The following is a 26,278-nucleotide window of genomic DNA, read 5'->3' on the forward strand; positions in this document are numbered from 1 at the left end:
AAGTCAAGTGAAAATGTTTACTGAGGAGAAGCAATCAACTATATCAAATGTGCTGAGAGGCTTAGTAACGTGAGGACTAAGAATGGGTCAACCACTGGATTTAGCAACATGGTGGTCATGGTTAACTCTGATGTTGTTAACTTTGAGTAGCATGGAAGGAATGGATATTAAACAGGTAAGAAGTGAAGACAGAATGAAAGGTTAAGAAGCAGAAACAGTGACTACAAAGATAATAGTGCCAGATGTTACTGGAGATAAATAGCTATGACAAGGTCCTTGTCTTCAAGAAGGGCCCCTGTATGTGTAAGATAAATCTTTTATCAATAATCCCTGAAAAATATGCTTTTCTTTTGCCACACAGGGGGTTACATTTACATTAATAAGCAGTTTCTAAAAACCTGTTACTTACTAAAATAAAAGTTAACCTAAATAACACATTTTATTAAAAACACAAAATCTTCAATGTATCAAAAATTTTATTATCAGATTTTCACAATGTTTATGTACAAACTAAAATTATATTTTATACATCATCGCACAAATTAAAATGTTCAAACATCAATGTTCAGAATATGTTTGAATGCGTCTATTCAAAAAAAGCTGAAGACATTTTAAAATGATGTTTTCTTTGTCCTGTTTTCAAAATCTTCCCAGACAGGATGTTAGACAGCTATCACATATAATATGTGTGAATGAATATGATAAATGTGTCCTTTGCAACAAAAAGTCTCATACAATTTATGTAATTATAGGCATGCTGAATGAATAGTTTAGAATAATGTGCCAGTGTCATCATCAAATCGTATCTTCGTATACATGTGTAATCCATTTTGCACAATGGTTTCAATTCAGTGTGTATGTAATTAAATTGTAAGATACAGTAATAGCGGCTGCTGACTTGAAATTCTCCTTTTTCATTTTAAAGAAATAAATAGAAAACATAGTCTAGTGAACATCAAAGTATTTTTTGAGACTGTTAAATCTCATCAAAGAGGTCTTCTGGGCTGCTGTTTCTCAGAGTTTCTAAAGACATGTTTTCAGCTGAGATGTGCTCCTTTTTCGACGTCTCAGGTAGTGAAGAATCAGGCCTAGAATCGAAAAGAGAATCAAAATAGTTTTATTTTTAAAAACTTCTGTTATAGAGTAAAAGAAAATGAAGAGACACATAAGTGAAATGACAGTTAAATCCTGTTTCAAATTGGTTTAGAGATTTATTTCTCTATGCTATTAACTATAAGGAAAGAGATAAAGAGACTAATTTCTCTAACTGCTTTAGAATTAATGTCTCTATTCTGACCTAAGGAAAATTCAAGAACCTATAACAATACTCATAATCAAGGTCAAGAAATAAAATATTCTATCCTCTGTGCTATAATCACTTTTATGCCAGGATATAGAAGGTTTTTCAAGTTACTCCTTTAATGATTTCATCACAATTTACATTTTACTCTGACTTTCTTAAATTCTGCTGATTAACATGCATTTTAATCTCTTAGCAGCAGAAAGTTTTGGTCACATGAATTACCTTTAGTGGGTCTGATGATCATGTGTATATATGAAAAATAATGATTTTTCACATTTATAGCAGTTGCTGATGAAATGTTGGTCCATAATCATTTATTGAATCTGCATATCTTCATTTAGTAAACTAAATTTTATTCAGGTTCAGTATTGTAGTCACCACTTCAATGGCTTGACTGCTATATTTATGTAGATATTTTCTTTGAATCCTAAGATAACAGGCTGACTGCCATGATCACTATTAATTGGTCTTAGGAAGACTGCCAGAGAATAACAGAGCTCAATCAGAAGTAAAGCTTTGGAGTGTGTGTTAATATCCTTGTAGAAACCTTGTCAGTGGTTCTCTATGGAACCTTAATAAAGTATGCTTAATATTATCAATTAGAGGTGGCTTCTGGGGCAATTATGATTAGGTTGAGCTAACCCAGTAATACTTGGTAATACCCCTCTATTTCCAAGTTCGAAGGCTGGGGTAGAGTCACAGCACCTTGGTATAGCTGAGAAAGCATGGGACGTGAAGTCAGGAAACACAAGTTTGAACCCAGGTCTATTTCATATTAGCTATGTAACTTTAGGCAAGTCATTTAAACTAAGTGGGCTTCTATTCTGTCCACTGTAAAACTGAGATATTAGTATTTGTCTAGTGGTGGTCTAAAGATGAAATGAGTTGATGTAAATGCTTGTAAATTCCCACAAAGTATTTGGAAACTATTATTATTACCTGCTAATACCCCATAAACTATGTAAGAGTTTCGTTAACAGCAGAGAAGAATAACCAATGAAAACCCCCAAATATCAAGTGTGTTTAGGTGATGAGTATTTTTAAAAGCCTGCACCCTTACCTAGTTGCACAGATTATTAGAAATGAGTTCTCCTTGGCATCTTGATTAGAGACAATTAACTACAGTTGGCTGCCACTAGACCTGGGACATGTTCTGTCTTATTCTGAGCAAGCCAATTTCAGACAACATCATCACAGGAGTGCCAAGGTGCTAGGCATTAATGCATTCAAGATGACAAGTACTACCCTCTGGGATTTGCGATGTTAAAATTAACAATAAATACAGGCATAATTATTGTAACATGGAATTAAATATCTAAAAATATATTCCAAAGGAGGAGAAAATGATACAGTATGGGATAAAAGTATAATTATTATATATATACATTTTCATTGTCAACTCAAAACACGTTAAACATTTTTCTCTGGCCAAAATGTCTTAGAGTTGCTTGTGCTCCTCCTAGACAAAAGAGATAACTGAACTATCTCAATTAAAAGTAAGAAATGGAAAAACAAGCAAGGTGAATACAATAAATGGTGCATGGAAAACTGGCTAGCCATTTGCAGAAGATTGAAACTGTGCCCCTATGTATTAGTCCATTCTTGTATTGCTATAAAGAACTACCTGAGACTGGGTAATTTATAAAGAAAAGAGGTTTAATTGGCTCACAGTTCCACAGGCTGTACAGGAAACATGGCTGAGAAGCCTCATGGTAGAAGGTGAAAGGGAAGCAGGCCCGTCTTACATGGCCGGAGAAGGAGGAAGCGGGGGGTAAGATGCCACACATTTTTAAACCAGATCTCATGAGAACTCACTCACTATCATGAGAATGGCAAGGGGGAAATCTGTCTCCAGGATCCAATAACCTCCCACCAGGCCCCTTCTTCAAGATTGAGGATTACAATTAGACGTGAGATTTGGGTGGGGACACCAATCCAAACCATATTGCCCTACCTTTCAACATATACAAACATTAACTCAAGATGGCTTAAAAATTTAAATGTAAGATTTCAAACTATAAAAAACTTAGAAGAAAACCTAGGAAATACCCTTCTCAACACTGTCCTTGGCAAAGAATTTTTGGCCAAGTCCCCAAAAGCAACTGCAACAAAAACAAAAATTGACAAGAGGGACCTAATTAAACTGAAGAGTTTCTACACAGCAAAAGAAACTATCAACAAAGTAAAGAGTCAGCTTACAGAATAGGAGAAAATATTCTCAAAATATGCATCTGTCAAAAGTCTAATATCCAGAATCTATATGGAACTTAAATCAACAAGCAAAAAGCAAATCACCCCATTAATAAATGGGCAAAGGACATGAACAGACACTTCTCAAGAGAAGACACACAAGCAACCAACAAACATATGAAAAAAAATGCTACACATCACTAGTCATCAGAGAAATGCAAATCAAAGCCACAATGAGATACCATCTAACACCGATCAGAATGCCTGTTATTAAAAAGTCAAATAATAATATATGCTGGATAGGCTGCAGAGAAAAGGGGACACTTACACATTGTTGGTGGGAATGTAAATGACTTCAGCCACAGTGGAAAGTAGTTTGGAGATTTGTCAAAGAACTTAAAACATAACTATCATCCAATCCAGCAATCCCATTACTGGGCATATACCTCCCAAAAAACCCAAAGTGTTCTGCCAAAAAGACACATGCACTGGCATGTTCATTGCAGCACTATTCACAACAGCAAAGACATGGAATCAACCTAGGTGGCCATAATTGGTGGACTGGGTAAAGAAAATATAGTACATATACACTATGGAATACTACACAGCCACCAAAAAGAATGAAATAATGTCCTTTGCAGCAACATGGATGCAGCTGGAGGCCATAATTCAGAGCAAATTAATGCAGGAACAGAACACCAAATACCTGTGTTCTCACTTATAAGTGAGAGCTAAACATTGGGTATACATGGACATAAAGATGGAAACAATAGACACTGGGGATTACTACATGGGGAAGGGAAGGAGGGGTCATGGGTTGAAAAACTACCTATTGGGTACTATGCTCAATACTTGGGTGATGAGATCCCTATCCTAAACCTCAGTATCATGCAATACACCCCTGTAACAAACCCGCACATGTACCCCCTGTATCTAAAATAAAAGCTGAAATCATATTTAAAAAGTCAGACATGGAAAGATCTCTGTAATTGTGTCCATTGTTTAGATACTGTGAACCAGAACACAGAGATCTATCAATTTTGTTTTAAAAAAATCAGCATATGACCAAAGGACCACTCTGAAGTGACCAGACTGAAGGATAAATAGATTCCTGGTGCTCCACTTATAATTTACATTTCCTTCTGAGGTCATGAGGGGCTTAAGAAATAGATTTTGACTCCTGTTCATAGTGCCTAGTCATAACAGGTACTCAGTAAAAGTTGTCCCGAATGGAGATCATTGAGCTTTTATATCTATGGCAAGTCAATAGAGTAAATTTAGAACTCTCTCCACAACTCTTAAAAAAGTTTTATTATTTTTACAGGTAATAAATGTTTATTGTTAGACTTTTTGTAAATTCTGAAAAGCATAAAAAAGAACACAAAAATGTTGATATGGTTTGGCTTTGTGTCCCCACCTGAATCTCTTTTTGAACTGTAATCCTCAATGTTGGAGGAGGGGCCTGTTGGGAGGTGATTGGATCATGGGGGTGGACTTCTCCCTTGCTATTCTTGTGATAGTATGTGTGTAACCAGAGAAGTGGGGCATTGCTATAAAGGTATCTGAAAATATAGAAGCAACTTTGGAACTGGGTAATAAGTAGAGGTTGGAACAGTTTGGAGGGGTTGGAAGAAGACAGGAAGATGAGGGAAAGTTTGGAACTTCCTAGAGACTTGTTAAATTGTTGTGACCAAAATGCTGATGGTGATATGGACAATAAAGTCCAGGCTGAGGTGGTCTCAGATGGAGATAAGGAAGTTATTGGGAACTGGAGTAGAGGTCACTCTTGCTATGCTTTTCTGGTGGAAGAAATTTCTAAGCAGCAAAGCATTCAAGGTGTGGCCTGCTGCTTCTAAAAGCCTACTCTCATCTGTATGAACAAAGAAATGACCTGAAATTGGAACTTATATTTAAAAGGAAAGCAGAACATTAAAGTTTGAAAATTTTGCAGCCTAGCCATATGGTAGAAAAGAAAAACCCATTTTCTGGGGAGGAATTCAAGGCTGCAGAAATTTGCGCAAGTAAACAGGAGCCAAATGTTAATAATCAAGACAGTGCCTCCAAGGCATTTCAGAGATCTTCATGGCAGCCCCTCCCATCACAGGCCAGGAGGCCTAGGAGGGCAGAATGGTTTTGTGGGCCAGCCCAAGGGCCCTGCTACACTGTGCAGTCTTGGGACATGGCACCCTGCATTGTGGCTGCTCCCGCTCCAGCTGTGGCTAAAAGGGGCCAACATGCAGCTTGGGCCATTGCTTCAGAGGGTGCAAGCCTCAAGCCTTGGTGTCTTCCATGTGGTGTTAAGCCTGCAGATGTGCAGAGTGCAAGAGCTGAGGCTTGAGAACCTCCACCTAGGTTTCAGTGGATGTATGGAAATGCATGGATGTCCAGGCAGAAGTCTGCTGCAGGGGTAGAGTCCTCTTGGAGAACCTCTACTAGGGCAGTGTGGATAGAAAGAAAATGTGTGGTTGGAGTCCTCAAAGGGACACTGCCTAATGGAACTGTGAGAAGACAGCCACCATCCTCCAGACCACAGAATGGCAGATCCATCATCAGCTTGTGCCATGCATCTGGAAAAGCTGCAGGCACTCAATACCAGCCTATGAAAGCAGCCATGGGGGCTGTACCCTGGAGAGCCACAGGGGCAGAGTTTCCCAAGGTCTTAGGAGTCTACCCCTTGCATCACTGTGCCCTGGATGTGAGACATGGAGTCAAAGGAGATTATCTGGGAGCTTTTAGATTTAATGACTGCCATGCTGGTTTTCGGACTTGCATGGGGCCTGTAGCCCCTTTGTTTTAGCCAATTTCTCTCACTTAGAATAGGAGAACTTACCCAATGCTTGTAACCCCATTGTATCTTGGAAGAAACTAGCTTGGTTTTGATTTTATAGGCTCGTAGGTCGAAGAGACTTGCCTTGTCTCACATGAGACCTTGGACTTGAACTTTTGAGTTAACACTGGAATGAGTTAAGATTTTGGGGGACTCTTGGCAATGCATGATCATGTTTTGAAATGTGAGAAGGGGTTGTGGGAGGGGCCAGGGATGGCATGATATGGTTTGGCTTTGTGTCTGCACCCAAATCTCATGTTGAAGTGTAATCCCCAATGTTGGAGGAGTGGCCTGGTGGGAAGTGACTGGATCATGGGGGCAGACATCCCCCTTGCTGTTCTCATGATAGTGTGTGAGTTCTCATGAGATCTCATTGTTTAAAAGTGTGTAGCACTTCCTCTTTTGCTCTCTCTCTCCTGCCAGTCATGTGAAGATGTGTCTGCTTCCCTTTTGCCTTCCACCATGATTGTAAGTTTCCTGAGGCCTCCCCAGCAGCATAAGCCTGCACAGCCTACAGAACTGTGAGACAATTAAACCTCTTTTCTTTATAAATTACCCAGTCTCCGACATGTCTTTATAGCAGTGTGAAAAAAGATGAATACAAATGTCTACTATCCTATTTTGCATTACTTGTATATTCACAGCCTTTTTTTTTTACAAAAATATGATCATTCTACACATTTTTAGTTTTGCAGCTTGATATTTTTACTCTATAATATATTAGAGATGTATTTTCATGTTGAAAAATTTAGATCTACATTCATCATTGATTTTAATTTTGATGTACTATTAGTTCACTGATTGATAGAGGTTTGGGTTGGTTCAATTTTTAAATGCCCTTATAAACTAGACAATTAGTATCCTTATACATATATCTTAGCATATTTATCATATTTTTTTCATGAACATGCTTTCTCCAAGAAATCACGCTTAGAGGTATAATTTGAAGTAAACAACTCAGAGAACCTGTATCTAAAGTTTTAATGGAAAGTGAGAGAAACAAATAATTAGAAACTTGGGTGTTCTTAATGAAATTATAGCCATTAGTTATGGCTCTGTTTAAATTCTAAACCTTCCACAAGGACTTACTTTTTTCCACGTTCCTATTTCATTTCATATTCATAATTTTTATTTCCTCTGGTCATTTATAGTACCTAATATCTGTATCTTATATTTCAACATATAGTTTTGTTTATTTAATCAATACTGTACTTGTTGATTATACACTATGAACAGCTCACTGTGTTAGGAAAATAGAACAAATATAAGTGTTACTCCTGCTCTCAGAAAGCTTTCAGTTAAACATTTACTTTACCTAATGTTTTCAAGTGCGTCTTTTTATCTTAAAAATGTTATAAATAGCTTGAAGGTAACACCTAAATGACATAATTTGTTCACAAAGCGTGACTTATCCCTTTAGACATCTCTATAAATATTATACCAATGTTTAACATTCAGGTATATGTTCGGATAGTTTTCTGTGGGCAACGTGGTTCAATAGGGGATATTCTGAATCTAGATATTCTGAATCTCAATAGAAATTTTGGTCAGGTCACTGCTTGACCTCAGTTTCTTCATTTGTGGAAGGCTGAGGTTATTATAAGTGATCTTAGAGCTCTTCCAGTTCCTGAATCTGAATTTGTTATGTTTGAATAGTTCAGCATAGACTACTTTGCAAAATACAGGCTCTCAAGAAATATTTGTGGAATAAATGATTAATGTGAATTAAAGAGGAAACATTAATGATAGAATAAGAAACTAAAGTTACAGGCTAAAGCCTAAGTCTTTTTTCAAATAAAGAGAATATAACAAAACTTCTCCAGATGATACTCTCACTAAAACGTGGTGTATATTCTCAAAAATATAGTTGCAGAGATTCCTATGTTCTATTAGTTTAATTTCATACTGTGTTAAAACACACACACACAGACACACACATACACAAACTACAACTTGAATAAAAATTGCACTACATCATCTAATTAACTATGAACATTATAGATCAAAAGCTAGATTTATTAAAAAGAAAGTCTAATCCAGGGAAAGTTTCTCTAAAAATGTTAGAATAAATTATTGACTTCTCTTTTAACTTTATAGGAGTTAAATTAATAGCATCCTTAAAATGATATTTATCTCATTTTGTAAAGACATTTTCTCAGCCAAGTTTAAAATGGTATCACTACGGCCGGAATAGCAATCGCTTCCTATTCAAACGAGAAGCATTAGTATTGTTTAGAGTGACTTATGTTTTATAACATGTTCTGAGAGTAATATTTCTGAAATACGTCAAGGTGTCAACCTGTGCAAACAGAGAGATCTGGGAAAATGAATAGTGATTGATGGCGCCATAACACTTGAAGAATCATGCTTGTTTTGACTTTTGACAAAAACAATGATTTTAAATTTAAAAACTCAATTGTTATTTTAAATAACTAATTTTTTGAGGCCTAACTATATTTCTACCTATACAACACATATACAATTCAATTTTTTTGTGTGTCAGAAGTCAAACAAGCATGATTCCAGGTGAATTAAACACTTAAGTGAGAAAGGCAAAACTTTAAAGCTTTTAGAAGAAAATAAAGGGGAATGTCTTTATTACCTTGAAATAAGAAAGTTTATTCAAGGCAGAAATTGAAAACCATTAAGATAAAGATTGATACAATGACTTGCATTTGAAGTAAGTACTTCTGTTTATCAACAGATACCTTAAAGAGAATGAAATGACAAGTCACAAACTGTGAGGAGATACTGCAACATATGCTAGTAACAAAGAATATCCAAAGAACTCCTATTAACAATGTTTTAAAAGCCAAAACATATGCCAAAGACTATAGGAACTTCCAAAAAGAGGAAACAATGGAGGTAAAGAAACATATGATAATAAGCTCAACTTCATTAGCGACCAAGGAAATGCAAATTAAAGCCAGTGTGAAATATTTTACACCAGATTAGCAAAAATTAAAATGTACAATAATATCAAATATTTTGGAGGATGTGGAATAACTAGATAAATTCTTGCTGGTAGGAGTGCAAATGTTTGAAACCATTTTATAAAACAATTTGGTAGTAACTGTCAAGGTATATGAAGGTATATGTACCTATAACCTAGGAATTCTACTCATAGGTACATTCCCTTGAGAAACATTTGCATATGTGTATCAGGAGATAGGTACACAATCATAGATGCATTGTTTACAACAGTGAAAAGCAAGAACTACCCAAATGTCTCTCCACAGGAAAATAGGGGAATTAATTATTAAATTTTCATATAATGGACTAGATTATACAGTTATACACATACATGAATCTTAAGCATAATGTTGAGCAAAGGGGAAAGGCTCACACTTGTATCCTAACACTTTGGGAGGCTGAGGCGGGAGGATCACTTGAGCCTAGTAGTATGAGAAGTATGAGACCATATTACTGGGCAAGACAGTGAGACTCTGTCTCTACAAAAAAAAAAAAAAAAGTGAAAAATAAATTAGCTGGGTGTGGTGGTACACATCTGTAGTGCTAGCTACTCAAGAGGCTGAAGCAGGAGGATCCCTTGAGCTTAGGAGTTTGAGGATGCAGTGAACTATGATCATGCCATTGCACTCCAGCCTGGGTGACAGAGTGAGACCCCGTCTCTTAAAAAAAATACACACATTTAAATAAATGATTATATTTATTTAAATTTCAAAACCATGCAAAACTATGCAATATTACTCTTTGAACAACGAAGTGTATGTGTGTGTGTGTGATCTGTGTCAGTGTATCTGGGTATGTACATACATAATACTTTTGGATCTGATCTGCTATTTCATGAGAGAATGGTTCTGGATCTTATTATTTCTCTTCCATGACAATATTCTCAGAACTCTAGATTTTGTAGCTTTGGCTATTGTGAAGATGGTGACATGGAAGAGGAGAAGGTTTAGTATTAGGCATAAAGACTTCAGTTTCAGACATAACGGGTAAGTCTGAGTGCCTGAAGGATATCCAAATGCAGATATATTTTGAGTAGGTTAACAAATACCGAGGTATAGGACTCAGGAGAGATGTTTGGACTAGATGAACCAAGACAGCAGTCATTGCTATAAGGCAACTGGGTGAGTTGAAATGATCACCCAGAGAAGAGACCATCAGAGAGAAAAGGTTTAGCAAGAAATAGTGGAGAATATTAAAATTGTAGGGACAGAGAGCTAGAGAAAGAAATGAGTCAAAAAAGGAACGACTCTAAAAATGAGTAAAACCAGGGAGGAGTGTTGTACAGAAGCCAAGGGCCAAGTTTACTTTGTGTGCCCACAGCTTGTGCTGTTTCCACTTGCCACCCAAACACTGGCTCTCTATTCAACTCTGACTGACAAACCTGTAAATACACTTTAGGCTAATGAGTCTCACCCACTATAAATTATCTGGAGTTGAGAAGAATAGCCTGGAAGAATACTGCTATGTTCATGATTTATTACAGACAAGAAGAACAGGCAATGTTTTCTTTTGGGGAGAATGAAGTCTCAAATTCTTGGACTGCAGCAGTCACAGCAAAAATCCAGCAAATGGTCAATTCCTGCCTATCCACCATGGCAGGGCATTCTGAGGCAGCTGTTTTACTCATGTTAAAATAACAAAAGTAGATACATCTTTGTTTTATCACAAACTTCCCTGGCATTCTTCCTCCTCATCACCGATGAGGACTAGGGTAAAGCTCAGATATGGGGCAAGGGATGAAGATGAGGGGTAAGGTAAGGGCACTGTACAAATTGAGAATCCATCCTAAGCACTGGCTGGGGCACACATCATTTGGTTAAAAAAAAAAGTCAAATATTTTACGGTTTGTTTTTAGGACATATCAAATCAAACCTTAATCAAAATGACCTTAAAAAACAGCCAAATCAAAATACCAGGTACTTGCTGATATTAAGTAACTAAGCAGCTATCAGATTGACCTTAACAGAATTCCCATTATGAAATAAACTCAATTGTGGAAACACTTCTTAAATGGAAAAGTTTTAAATAATGTGCTTAAAGACTTGACATCACCAAAGTTACCACTGTATTTTCAAATTTTAAATGTTAGTATTAAAAAAAATTTGATCTTAGAATAAGTGGGAAAAGTAGCCTACAAATTTCTAGTTGACCTTATAAAAACCAAAACCATCTCCTAAATAAATTAACAGACTGAAGTCATCCAGATTCAGTAAAACCAGTGCTGAACATTGCCTGGAATTCACTAGGCCTACACGTCATTTCGTTGGCCTAGAAAATAAAAAGAGAAGCTGAAACTTTCTGGCAGACAAAATGGCAAATAAAAGAAATTGCATTTGTTATTTTCAGTTAAATTCCTAAAGATATCTTTTTCTAATGAATATGACTTTGCTGTTTAAATTCATCAAGAGCAGGAAGAAAATGGAAATAAAATCAGCAGAATAATAAAGAGTGAATACACTTAATGTTAAAATGAATTGACATGCTTTATAGACGTTGGGAAAGGATGAGAAATCTAAAATTTTCCTGTAAAATACACATATATTGCAGATTTAAAAATAAGATTATCTGTTCTGGAGAATTCAAATTTTAAAGTCAACCACTAAGGTAAACATATCCAGAATCTACAAGGATGCTGGCCACTTACACAGAAATGTTATAATTTCATAATGACTAAAGATTTTGTTACTCTAGCTGTACTTTATTCAGATAAACAAAATTGTTATGGTAATTCATTAATCAATACCAAAGTACACAGATACTTAAAAAATCAATACCTGAAATATCCTGCATAAATTCCAAGTTTTGAAGTCACATAGGTGACATTTGCTACTGTTGATCTATGCCTATGAAAGTGGAAAACTGTCACGTTGGTGGAAAGTTATTCCTTTAAGACAGGCCAGGTGATCTGTGAGCTGACTGCCGCTTGCTGTGCTACAAATGAAACTTCCCTCACTAGCCTAGAAGCCTCTCCAGTTGGGGGGACTCTGCTTTATTTGACTTGGAACAATATTTAGCACATAAAAGTTCCACTGATTGCATGTATTAACCAAATAACAAATAATTGAATATATGAGAGTGTATTAATAAGAAGGCTCAGTAAAGTTAAGCAATGTACCTGAAACCACACAGCCAGTAAGCATAGGTGAGCAGGCAGTCAAGTCGGTAATGGAGCCAGGATTTTAGCCTAGGTTAAAATCCAAAATCCATACCCTTTACACTAGGCCATTCTAATGGGAGTGGGGGGGTCATCACTAACTCTTACTTCTACTCCAGAGGATGTTTTTTTCTTCTGAGGAAGGCAGCTTGGTTGTGTGCAGTGTGTCTCAAAAGGTAGTTCTGTAAGATATTCTCTAAAAAAATCTATGGTCCAAAATGTTCAGAAAATCTGTATTTTCATCCACTAAGTTCTCTTAGTCTTTCATATACATATTATACACTAAAATTTCTGTTAATTGGGAAACCTGTTAATTAGGAAAAACAAAAGCAAAGTGTAGAACAGTGTGTACAGAAAACCAGAATATGTGTGTATATACATTATACCATATGTGCATGTATATATGTGTGTATGTGTGTGTATGTGCTCATGTGTCTACAATAGCTATGGGAGGATACACAGGTAAATGGTAACTGCTGAGAGGAATTTTAGCTCAGAGGGATACTTTTGCTGAATATTCTCTTAAACTGTTGGTTTTTTTTTTTAAACCTTATACATACATTATATTTTTGTAAGTGCTTTAAGAAAAAAGAACCTTGTTTAACCTAGGTTTTCCAAATGAATCTGGTGGCAGAAGCCTCTTTTCTCACAATCTCTTCACCATTAACATCCCAAGAAACTAGTGTCTTCTGGAATAGGCTGTATTACCTTCTTCGCTGAGAAAACAACATCCATTAGTCTGAAACCATAAACTTAGTGGTCCAGTTAAGGAAAACAGAACTCTACTTTTAGCTATCAAGAGAAGTGGCAAACACATGGGTAGACAATAATACTAGCCATGGAGGTTAGTGATTTCTAAACTGGGACCAAGGGGGATAGTTTCACCATAGCGTGGGATGAGCTGTTTTTGTTTCCTATGGCTGATGCAACAAATTACCATAACATAATGCCTTAGAACAATGCCAATTTATCATCTTACAGTTCTGGAGGTCAGAAGTCTGACAGATCTCAGTGATCAAAAGTCAAGAAGTTGGCAGAGCTGTATACTTCTCTGGAGGCACTAGTGGAGAAGCTGTTTCTGTTCTGTTGTTGTTGTTGTTGTTTTTTTTTTTAGCTTGTAGAGGCCACTCCCTTCCTGTCTTCAAAACTTCAAAGCCAGCAATGGCAGGCGGACTCCTTCTCACTGCACATCATTCTGATGTTGCTTGCTTAGTCTTATCTCTTCCTCTGACTTTCTTCTTCTGCCTCTCTTTTCTACTTAAGGACCTTTGTGATTATATTGGACCTAACTGGATAATCCAGGATAATTTCACTGTTTTTAAGGTCTGCTGATTTTCAACCTTATTTCCATCTGCAGCCTTAATTTCCCATTGCTACGTGGTCTAACATATTCTCAGGTTCCAGGAATTAAGACGTAGACATCTCTGGGGGAAGAGGGTGGGTGGTTTACTATTCTGCCTACCACTCTAGTCTTAACTTTGTTATTAGGGCTCAATTATTATTCCAATATGCTGAATTAAATAGATTTCAGGAAAACTGAATAGAGAAAGAAGTTGAGCAAGAGCAAGACATGCAAGGCCCAGAGTTAAAAGAAATCCCCCAAGCTGGGTGGAAGAGGGATCTGCAAGGTTAGTGTAATATTATCTATAGCTCAAAGAAACAGACATTGGGTCTTATCTAGAGATAACTGAACTAGAATCATTGAGACAGGCTCGCGACCACTATCATCTATCACTTCCCCATCCACTATTTATTGAGTGTCTATTGTGGGTCAGAGACTGAGCTAGACACATGGGATTTAAAGTGAGCAAACAATCAATCCAAGGCAGAAGTAATGCTGAACTTCTGAATTCCCTTAAATACAAACTTACGGTAGCCCTTGTCTAGGGGATAACAAAACAGAATGCTGTGTTTCACTACAGTGGTTCTAAAGAGCAAGGCTGGTTGTTAAAGAACCATCATGGGAATGTGACCTGTGCTGTCAATCGCACAGGGCCACAAGCTTAGAAGGGCTTCATATTTGGTTTAATGCTCTGCTGAATATTTCTCTAGGCTTTACATGAAATGGTTGACTCAGGATGATTCTACAGCTTGAAGTTTTTTTTTTTTTTATTATACTTTAAGTTCTGGGTTACATGTGCAGAATGTGCGGGTTTGTTACATAGGTATACAGGTGCCATGGTGGTTTGCCGCACCCATCAACTAGTCATTTACATTAGGTGTTTCTCCTAATGCTATCCCTCCCCCACCCTCCCCCATCTCCTGACAGGCCCTGGTGTGTGATGTTCCCCTCCCTGCGTCCATGTGTTCCCATTGTTCAACTCCCACTTATGAGTGATAACATGTGGTGTTTGGTTTTCTCTTCTTGTGTTACTTTTGCAGCTTGAATTTTTAAAGAATACTCATGTGTGAATGAAAAGTGGGTCTATAAAGCAAGACTATTCAAATTCTGGAAGGTGTTCTTTCTTAAAGATATTAAAAAGGGGTCAGCACTAGAAGAAGTCAGATGGAAATAATCTATAAAATTCTGTCACTTTTGATTTTGAATTAAAAATATTAAACTTTTAAATTGATGTTTAAATATAACCAAACTGTAAAGTAAAACCAAAATGTTCAGAAAGGCAGAAGGCTTTTAAAACAGATCACTGTATTCCACAATTGGCAGCAATTTGCTGTGTAGATGAGGCAACACAAGCTGTGGGGACACAGTCTACGCTCAGAATTACTGGAGAAAGACCTATCCAGCCATGATTTTGCCCTGGAAAAGTCTCTAATATGTATGGTATTATGATTTCAATAAAAAGTTATATGTCACTACTGAACTTTTATTTATCACACTAAAAATATGTGAAGCAATTTCAAATGCTATTTAAAAGTCAATCAAATCCATACAGAAAGCCGTTGACCACAGCTGTGTGTTATGTTCACTTAACTATATTAACTAAACACACTATATACATTTTCCCACTGTAAAATCTTTATGATTACACAAATTACTAATTGTTTCAGGACTTTACTCTGAACTGATGTTCATTTTGAGGAACAGAGTGCCTATAACACATGGTTCCATTAGTGCATTAACTGATACAATGTCTCATTTCTTTAAATGTCCTGCTATAATCAATGGCTTAATAGAAATACAAAAATGAGTTAAAAAAATAATAATTCTCCAAACTTCATAGTGGAGGAAGCTTTTAGATGTCATTCAGCAATATTAATACATTTAATAAAATTAATGTTTTATAAAGGCATTGATTTAATTTGCCAAAATGCAGGGTGGACTGTAGCCTTTGATTATTATGCCTTGACCATATGAATTCAATACATAATTAATTTACCAATTCAAACAACCATTGTTATCTAACTGATCTTATTTTGCTATTACAAGAAAGCTACATATCTCAGCCTCAATCATCTGTCATCCGAACTATGTATGTAACTATTACCTGTTCTTGTCTTTCACTTCTTTCCCTTTTAGCCTAGCTTATAATTAGTTATCTTTCTACAAGGCAAATTGATTATTACTTTCTAGTCCTACAAGGCTACAGCTGAAATTTCCTTGGCATAACAAAAAAATTATTGTACAACTTCTAGCTTCTTGACCACCATTCTGGATCTAACTATCTATTGCTCTTTCCACACCAAACTTCTTGTCATTCACCAAACACACTCTTCTTTCTTAGCCTCCAGGCTATTCCACACAGCTTCCTCAGTTTTAGGACTCTTCTACCTTCTCTACTTAGTAGATGTCTTAGTAGTATCATCATTCAAAGCCAAGTTCTTATGTTATTGTTTCTGTGAAGCTTTCCACGACTCTTCCGGGAGAGAAGGTCATTATCTTGCCAAGCAGATATGTCATTGTTTCTGTGAAGCTTCCCATGACTCCTCCAGGAAAGAAGGTCCTTATCTCCTATTCACTCATAGTATATACTAAATCAAGTAAGTCTTTGTTCCAGTAATCACAGTTGTGTAATAAACCACCCCAAACTTAGTGGCATAAAATAAAGACCATTTTGTTATGCTTGTATTTTCTGTGAGTCTGCAATTTGTCCAGGACACAGCGTGGATGGCTTGTCTTTGCTCCAAGGTGTTAGTGTCTTAGCTGAGAACACTAGAAAGCTGGGGTCGAAACAAGGCTGAGAGCCATCCAAAAGCTCTTTCATTCATATCTGGTGGATGGGTTGGAAGGCCTCAAAGACTAGGGCTGCCCACTGGAGAGCGTACACTGGTGTGGCTTCCTTGCTACAGGGAAGTCTCAGGTAGTCTGACATATAACAACTTGGGGCTCTAAGCACAAAGTTGCCTTTTCTGATGTAGCCTCCAGAAATCACGCAGCATCACTTCTCCTGTATTCTACTATTTATAAATGAGTCAAAAAATCCCACACATATTGAAACTACCTCTCCATGGAAGGAGTGTCAACCAAAGACTTAATTGTGGACATCTTTGTTACTTATATTGTAAGTAACTTGAGAACAGGGACAATGATTTAGAATTGTTTCATTCAGAATTAAGAATAGTTCCTTTTTTTTTGGAACATTTTCTTTTTTTTAACCACTTTATTGAGGTATATTGCATTAAAAGTTGTGCATATTTAATGTGTACATCTCAAGGAGTTTGGGGATAAGTATACACCTGTGAAACCATCACCATTATCAAGGCCATAAATATTTCCATCACCTCCCACTGTTTCCTCCTGCCCTCTCTATTATTGTTTTTGGGTGTGTGTTAACAACACTTCATAAGATCTAGTCTCTTACAGCATAGTATAGTAGACCTTCAGAACTTATTTATCTTGCATAACTAAAACATTGTACCATTTGACCATCACTTCCCTATTTCTCTCTTCCCCCTTGTCTTTATCTGCCTGACTTATTTATTTATTTATTTTTATTATACTTTAAGTTTTAGGGTACATGTGCACATTGTGCAGGTTAGTTACATATGTATACATGTGCCATGCTGGTGCGCTGCACCCACTAACTCGTCATCTAGCATTAGGTATATCTCCCAATGCTATCCCTCCCCCCTCCCCCCACCCCACAACTGTCCCCAGAGTGTGATATTCCCCTTCCTGTGTCCATGTGATCTCGTTGTTCAATTCCCACCTATGTGTGAGAATATGTGGTGTTTGGTTTTTTGTTCTTGTGACAGTTTACTGAGAATGATGATTTCCAATTTCATCCATGTCCCTACAAAGGACATGAACTCATCCTTTTTTATGGCTGCATAGTATTCCATGGTGTATATGTGCCACATTTTCTTAATCCAGTCTATCATTGTTGGACATTTGGGTTGGTTCCAAGTCTTTGCTATTGTGAATAATGCCGCAATAAACATACGTGTGCATGTGTCTTTATAGCAGCATGATTTATAGTCATTTGGGTATATACCCAGTAATGGGATGGCTGGGTCAAATGGTATTTCCAGTTCTAGATCCCTGAGGAATCGCCACACTGACTTCCACAATGGTTGAACCAGTTTACAGTCCCACCAACAGTGTAAAAGTGTTCCTATTTCTCCACATCCTCTCCAGCACCTGTTGTTTCCTGACTTTTTAATGATCGCCATTCTAACTGGTGTGAGATGGTATCTCATAGTGGTTTTGATTTGCATTTCTCTGATGGCCAGTGATGATGAGCATTTTTTCATGTGTTTTTTGGCTGCATAAATGTCTTCTTTTGAGAAGTGTCTGTTCATGTCCTTTGCCCACTTTTTGATGGGGTTTTTTTTTTTTTTCTTGTAAATTTGTTTGAGTTCATTGTAGATTCTGGATATTAGCCCTTTGTCAGATGAGTAGGTTGCGAAAATTTTCTCCCATTTTGTAGGTTGCCTGTTCACTCTGATGGTAGTTTCTTTTGCTGTGCAGAAGCTCTTTAGTTTAATTAGATCCCATTTGTCAATTTTGGCTTTTGTTGCCATTGCTTTTGGTGTTTTGGACATGAACTCCTTGCCCATGCCTATGTCCTGAATGGTAATGCCTAGGTTTTCTTCTAGGGTTTTTATGGTTTTAGGTCTAACGTGTAAGTCTTTAATCCATCTTGAATTGATTTTTGTATAAGGTGTAAGGAAGGGATCCAGTTTCAGCTTTCTACATATGGCTAGCCAGTTTTCCCAGCACCATTTATTAAATAGGGACTCCTTTCCCCATTGCTTGTTTTTCTCAGGTTTGTCAAAGATCAGAGAGTTGTAGATATGTGGCGTTATTTCTGAGGGCTCTGTTCTGTTCCATTGATCTATATCTCTGTTTTGGTACCAGTACCATGCTGTTTTGGTTACTGTAGCCTTGTAGTATAGTTTGAAGTCAGGTAGTGTGATGCCTCCAGCTTTGTTCTTTTGGCTTAGGATTGACTTGGCGATGCGGGCTCTTTTTTGGTTCCATATGAACTTTAAAGTAGTTTTTTCCAATTCTGTGAAGAAAGGCATTGGTAGCTTGATGGGGATGGCATTGAATCTGTAAATTACCTTGGGCAGTATGGCCATTTTCATGATATTGATTTTTCCTACCCATGAGCATGGAATGTTCTTCCATTTGTTTGTATCCTCTTTTATTTCCTTGAGCAGTGGTTTGTAGTTCTCCTTGAAGAGGTCCTTCACATCCCTTGTAAGTTGGATTCCTAGGTATTTTATTCTCTTTGAAGCAATTGTGAATGGGAGTTCACTCATGATTTGGCTCTCTGTTTGTCTGTTGTTGGTGTATAAGAATGCTTGTGATTTTTGTACATTGATTTTGTATCCTGAGACTTTGCTGAAGTTGCTTATCAGCTTAAGGAGATTTTGGGCTGAGACAATGGGGTTTTCTAGATATACAATCATGTCGTGTGCAAACAGGGACAATTTGACTTCCTCTTTTCCTAATTGAATACCCTTTATTTCCTTCTCCTGCCTGATTGCCCTGGCCAGAACTTCCAGCACTATGTTGAATAGGAATGGTGAGAGAGGGCATCCCTGTCTTGTGCCCGTTTTCAAAGGGAATGCTTCCAGTTTTTGCCCATTCAGTATGATATTGGCTGTGGGTTTGTCATAGATAGCTCTTATTATTTTGAAATACGTCCCATCAATACCTAATTTATTGAGAGTTTTTAGTGTGAAGGGTTGTTGAATTTTGTCAAAGGCTTTTTCTGCATCTATTGAGATAATCATGTGGTTTTTGTCTTTGGCTCTGTTTATATGCTGGATTACATTTATTGATTTGCGTACATTGAACCAGCCTTGCATCCCAGGGATGAAGCCCACTTGATCATGGTGGATAAGCTTTTTGATGTGCTGCTGGATTCGTTTTGCCAGTATTTTATTGAGGATTTTTGCATCAATGTTCATCAAGGATATTGGTCTAAAATTCTCTTTTTTGGTTGTGTCTCTGCCCAGCTTTGGTATCAGAATGATGCTGGCCTCATAAAATGAGTTAGGGAGGATTCCCTCGTTTTCTATTGATTGGAATAGTTTCAGAAGGAATGGTACCAGTTCCTCCTTGTACCTCTGGTAGAATTCGGCTGTGAATCCATCTGGTCCTGGAGTCTTTTTGGTTGGTAAGCTATTGATTATTGCCACAATTTCAGATCCTGTTATTGGTCTATTCAGAGATTCAACTTCTTCCTGGTTTAGTCTTGGGAGAGTGTATGTGTCAAGGAATTTATCCATTTCTTCTAGATTTTCTAGTTTATTTGCGTAGAGGTGTTTGTAGTATTCTCTGATGGTAGTTTGTATTTCTGTGGGATCGGTGGTGATATCCGCTTTATCATTTTTTATTGCGTCTATTTGATTCTTCTCTCTTTTTTTCTTTATTAGTCTTGCTAGCGGTTTATCAATTTTGTTGATCCTTTCAAAAAACCAGCTCCTGGATTCACTGATTTTTTGAAGTGTTTTTTGTGTCTCTATTTCCTTCAGTTCTGCTCTGATTTTAGTTATTTCTTGCCTTCTGCTAGCTTTTGAATGTGTTTGCTCTTGCTTTTCTAGTTCTTTTAATTGTGATGTTAGGGTGTCAATTTTGGATCTTTCCTGCTTTCTCTTGTGGGCATTTAGTGCTATAAATTTCCCTCTACACACTGTTTTGAATGCATCCCAGAGATTCTGGTATGTTGTGTCTTTGTTCTCGTTGGTTTCAAAGAACACCTTTATTTCTGCCTTCATTTCGTTATGTACCCAGTAGTCATTCAGGAGCAGGTTGTTCAGTTTCCATGTAGTTGAGCGGCTTTGAGTGGGATTCTTAATCCTGAGTTCTAGTTTGATTGCACTGTGGTCTGAGAGATGGTTTGTTATAATTTCTGTTCTTTTACATTTGCTGAGGAGAGCTTTACTTCCAACTATGTGGTTAATTTTGGAATAGGTGTGGTGTGGTGCTGAAAAAAATGTATATTCTGTTGATTTGGGGTGGAGAGTTCTGTAGATGTCTATTAGGTCCGCTTGGTGCAGAGCTGAGTTCAATTCCTGGGTATCCTTGTTGACTTTCTGTCTTGTTGATCTGTCTAATGTTGACAGTGGGGTGTTAAAGTCTCCCATTATTAATGTGTGGGAGTCTAAGTCTCTTTGTAGGTCACTCAGGACTTGCTTTATGAATCTGGGTGCTCCCGTATTGGGTGCATATATATTTAGGATAGTTAGCTCTTCTTGTTGAATTGATCCCTTTACCATTATGTAATGGCCTTCTTTGTCTCTTTTGATCTTTGTTGGTTTAAAGTCTGTTTTATCAGAGACTAGGATTGCAACCCCTGCCTTTTTTTGTTTTCCATTTGCTTGGTAGATCTTCCTCCATCCTTTTATTTTGAGCCTATGTGTGTCTCTGCACGTGAGATGGGTTTCCTGAATACACCACACTGATGGATCTTGACTCTTTATCCAATTTGCCAGTCTGTGTCTTTTAGTTGGAGAATTTATTCCATTTACATTTAAGGTTAATATTGTTATGTGTGAATTTGATCCTGTCATTATGATGTTAGCTGGTTATTTTGCTCGTTAGTTGATGCAGTTTCTTCCTAGTCTCAATGGTCTTTACATTTTGGCATGATTTTGCAGCGGCTGGTACCGGTTGTTCCTTTCCATGTTTAGCGCTTCCTTCAGGAGCTCTTCTAGGGCAGGCCTGGTGGTGACAAAATCTCTGAGCATTTGCTTGTCTGTAAAGTATTTTATTTCTCCTTCACTTATGAAGCTTAGTTTGGCTGGATATGAAATTCTGGGTTGAAAATTCTTTTCTTTAAGAATGTTGAATATTGGCCCCCACTCTCTTCTGGCTTGTAGGGTTTCTGCCGAGAGATCCGCTGTTAGTCTGATGGGCTTCCCTTTGAGGGTAACCCGACCTTTCTCTCTGGCTGCCCTTAACATTTTTTCCTTCATTTCAACTTTGGTGAATCTGACAATTATGTGTCTTGGAGTTGCTCTTCTTGAGGAGTATCTTTGTGACGTTCTCTGTATTTCCTGAATCTGAACGTTGGCCTGCCTTGCTAGATTGGGGAAGTTCTCCTGGATAATATCCTGCAGAGTGTTTTCCAACTTGGTTCCATTCTCCCCATCACTTTCAGGTACACCAATCAGATGTAGATTTGGTCTTTTCACATAGTCCCATATTTCTTGGAGGCTTTGCTCATTTCTTTTTATTCTTTTTTCTCTAAACTTCCCTTCTCGCTTCATTTCATTCATTTCATCTTCCATTGCTGATACCCTTTCTTCCAGTTGATCGCATCAGCTCCTGAGGCTTCTGCATTCTTCACGTAGTTCTCGAGCCTTGGTTTTCAGCTCCATCAGCTCCTTTAAGCACTTCTCTGTATTGGTTATTCTAGTTATACATTCTTCTAAATTTTTTTCAAAGTTTTCAACTTCTTTGCCTTTGGTTTGAATGTCCTCCCATAGCTCAGAGTAATTTGATCGTCTGAAGCCTTCTTCTCTCAGCTTGTCAAGGTCATTCTCCATCCAGCTTTGTTCCGTTGCTGGTGAGGAACTGCATTCCTTTGGAGGAGGAGAGGCGCTCTGCGTTTTAGAGTTTCCAGTTTTTCTGTTCTGTTTTTTCCCCATCTTTGTGGTTTTATCTACTTTTGGTCTTTGAGGATGGTGATGTATAGATGGATTTTCGGTGTGGATGTCCTTTCTGTTTGTTAGTTTTCCTTCTAACAGACAGGACCCTCAGCTGCAGGTCTGTTGGAATACCCTGCCGTGTGAGGTGTCAGTGTGCCCCTGCTGGGGGGTGCCTCCCAGTTAGGCTGCTCGGGGGTCAGGGGTCAGGGACCCACTTGAGGAGGCAGTCTGCCCATTCTTAGATCTCCAGCTGAGTGCTGGGAGAACCACTGCTCTCTTCAAAGCTGTCAGACAGGGACATTTAAGTCTGCAGAGGTTACTGCTGTCTTTTTGTTTGTCTGTGCCCTGCCCCCAGAGGTGGGGCCTACAGAGGCAGGCAGGCCTCCTTGAGCTGTGGTGGGCTCCACCCAGTTCGAGCTTCCAGGCTGCTTTGTTTACCTAAGCAAGCCTGGGCAATGGCGGGCGCCCCTCCCCCAGCCTCGCTGCCGCCTTGCAGTTTGATCTCAGACTGCTGTGCCAGCAATCAGCGAGATTCCGTGGGCATAGGACCCTCGGAGCCAGGTGTGGGATATAGTCTCATGGTGCGCTGTTTTTTAAGCCGGTCTGAAAAGCGCAATACTCGGGTGGGAGTGACCCGATTTTCCAGGTGCGTCCGTCACCCCTTTCTTTGACTCGGAAAGGGAACTCCCTGACCCCTTGCGCTTCCCAGGTGAGGCAATGCCTCGCCCTGCTTCGGCTCGCGCACGGTGCGCGCACCCACTGGCCTGCGCCCACTGTCTGGCACTCCCTAGTGAGATGCACCCGGTACCTCAGATGGAAATGCAGAAATCACCGTCTTCTGAGTCGCTCAGGCTGGGAGCTGTAGACGGGAGCTGTTCCTATTTGGCCATCTTGGCTCCTCCCCCTGCCTCAAGAATAGTTCCTTATAATAAAGAACTGAGGTTCTGTTGAATAAATTTACCAAAAATCCTCTTGTCAAGGGTATTTGCCTTTTTTCTCTTAGAGTTGAGTGTGAAAAAAGCTATAGCAAGTTTCATATACAATTTACACAGAATAAAATCCATTCTAAATCAAAGGACAACATTATAAACTTTTTAGAAATGTTATCACTTAGAAAAAGATTTAAACCTTATTTTTGGCTCAGAAATGAAATTTTAATTTCTGACATCTATAGCTGGTCAGTAGTTGGCTCACTTTCCATTATGAGGTAACTTCAATTGTTTATTTTCAAGTAGTTTTGGATGTTTATAAATTTAAATGTTTACAAATTTACACTAACACCATTAACTTAGTTATATCCCACCCTACTGGAATGATTGGGAAGAGAAAGTTGTGGTTAAATGAATGGCGTTTCAAACCTAATGGCTAAAAGTCTCACTAACAAATGCTGGTCAACTTCTAAGCACATGTACACTCACAACCCAACTACTGGAAGACTAGTTAGTTGAGTTTTCTATTAACCTACGCTTCATTAAATTATTATTATTAAAGGTTTATGAATGTTAGTCAATTTAAATCTCTTATATCTGGCTATTGAGAAACAACAGGGCAAATAAGCAATCATACTTCTTTCTTGATAATTTAAGTAAGTGAAAGCTGAAATAAAGTCTTCAGCTCTAGACATCCTTTATTCTGAAATGTGACCCCATTATCAATAGGAAATTATTACCCTCAATCTCACAATCAATAACCAACCAAGAAAAAGAATCAGATTTCAAAAATCAGAAAGCATAAACAGAAATTAAAATGTTAAACCAAGAAATTCTAAAAGTTGTCTGGAATTAGGAAAGTTGTCATACATAAATTCACATGCAGCCCGAAAAGACAACCATGAAAACTGAACAGGCTATAAATATGCACAGAAAATATTTAGCTGAATTCAACAGTCTGATCGTAATTTCCCTTAAAATATACATAACTTCCAAAACTCCCTTCAAAATGTTATTGGGCTTCTACAGATGATAAAAACTTAAATCTTAATGTTTTAAATGGCTAAAGTATATTCTTTTATTGCCTTCTATAAAAATAGGCCAATTTGTCATATTATAAGAGAAAAAGGATGTTCAATATTTCCTATTTTTATCACTGAACACTTTTCTGTAACAATGTAATTTGGAAGTGACTAAAAGGAACAATTAAAAAAAAACTCATCTGTAAGAATATTAAGTGTTCAGAAGGCAGGAACCATGGTTGTTTATGTGTAGTTTTCCACATACAGGAGATTTGCAACTTAAGAAATGGTCTTTTTTTCTTTTAAAAAAAGCTTATTTTTAAACTTAAACTCAGGACAGATTTTTCAGAAATGTTATAAATAACAGATATTTTCAGACCATTCTATAAAGACTACTTAGTCTATGATATAGAAGAGCTATTAGAGGTAGCAATTATAAAACTTTAACTAATAGTCAACTCAATTGTAAAATCCTGTTTTTCCTATATTCCTTACTTCAACCAATATTTTCTAAATGTCAGGCATTGTGCTAGCCTCTGAGATGAAAAGATAAACAACACTCCTGTCCTTGAAAATCTCACAATCTAGTTGATCAAAAATATATTAAACAATTAATTATAATATGCTACAGTGAAGAATGTATAAAGTACTGATTTGTAGGATAAAAAATCCATTTCAAGTTCTAAATCTAATGACAGGAACACATCTTCTCTTACAGAAGGCTTTTTTGTATTTGTAGATATGTACAAAAAATTTCTCATGTTACACATAAAATACTATTAAATGTGTACTATGTGACAATTTCCCATAACTTGTAAAAAATACTTTGTTGTTAATAATTATAAGTAATTCTTATTCTAACAATAATAATTGTTTTCCTGAGCAATTTTTATCTTAACGAAAATTGAGTTGATTGCTATATCAGGCCACCATATATTTAAGGAAAAAGTTTTATATTTTAATTTTATTTTATTACAATAATGATAGACCATTCTAATCCAAACAAACCCAATGCAAATATCTAAAACTTAGGCAGGGTGGGTTAACAGGCCAATTTCTGCATTTGAAGGTCCATTCTAGGTCTAAAATTCTATTGTATTTTCAGGACAGAGGAGAATAGCACAGCTTTTAGGTTTCACCCAAAGTCATAAATTTAAATTTTCTGTCTTCTCTCAACTCCTTAATTTATTTTGAGTGTTGAATCATAATCAAATAAATATTGTTTAGGTGAAACAGTTACTACTTAAAATAAATATTAGGTTAAAAACAAATAATGAATTTCCCTTATCATTTCTTAAGAAGAGTAAGATTTCAAACACCACAGAAATTCTAAATCCTATACAGATCCCAGTAACCACAAAAATTATTTATTTTTTGGTATATAAATCACTACATATGCATTGCAAAAACTTTAGAAAATTCAGAAAAATAGAAAGGACAAAATAAAGATAATCATCTGTGCCTTCACTTGTTGATATTTTAGTGTCTATCTTATATATATATATATGCACACACATACATATAATGTACGTATGTACATAATATTTTTAAAAGTAGTTGTGTTATAAAAGAGTTTATAGCATTTTTTCCCTTAATAATTTGTTGGTGAATATCTTCCTTTGTCAATAATTACAGGTCTACATAATAGTTTGATCATTTTCAATAACCTCATACTATTCCGTTACATTGAGGTACCTTAAAAATATAACTGATTATTTATTCACAGTCAAAAATCATAAACAAGGTAAATGCCCATATTGTAAACCACATTTCAATGAACATCCTTGAATATACTCTTTCTAGGTAATGTTCCTAAGGTAACTGGTCTGTTGAATTCTAATGGATAATAGTTAACTATAACACTACAGTTCCTGG

General features: G+C 37.0%; 1 protein-coding gene across 4 annotated transcripts in view; it reads right to left on the bottom strand.

Annotated features, from left to right (window-relative positions):
* Nucleotides 1-458: 458 nt before the first annotated feature.
* XRCC4 (X-ray repair cross complementing 4) overlaps nt 459-26,278 on the bottom strand; it is a 274,814-nt gene continuing 248,994 nt past the window's right edge. For all 4 annotated transcript variants that reach the window (XM_003822245.5, XM_024928771.4, XM_008975780.4 and 1 more), the window contains exon 8: nt 459-1,088. In XM_003822245.5, the coding sequence (XP_003822293.1) occupies nt 977-1,088 (112 nt within the window). In that variant the 3' untranslated portion in view covers nt 459-976. The remainder of the gene's footprint in view (nt 1,089-26,278) is intronic.

This window comes from Pan paniscus, chromosome 4 (genome assembly GCF_029289425.2).
Source record: "Pan paniscus chromosome 4, NHGRI_mPanPan1-v2.0_pri, whole genome shotgun sequence".
Classification (NCBI taxonomy): domain Eukaryota; kingdom Metazoa; phylum Chordata; class Mammalia; order Primates; family Hominidae; genus Pan; species Pan paniscus.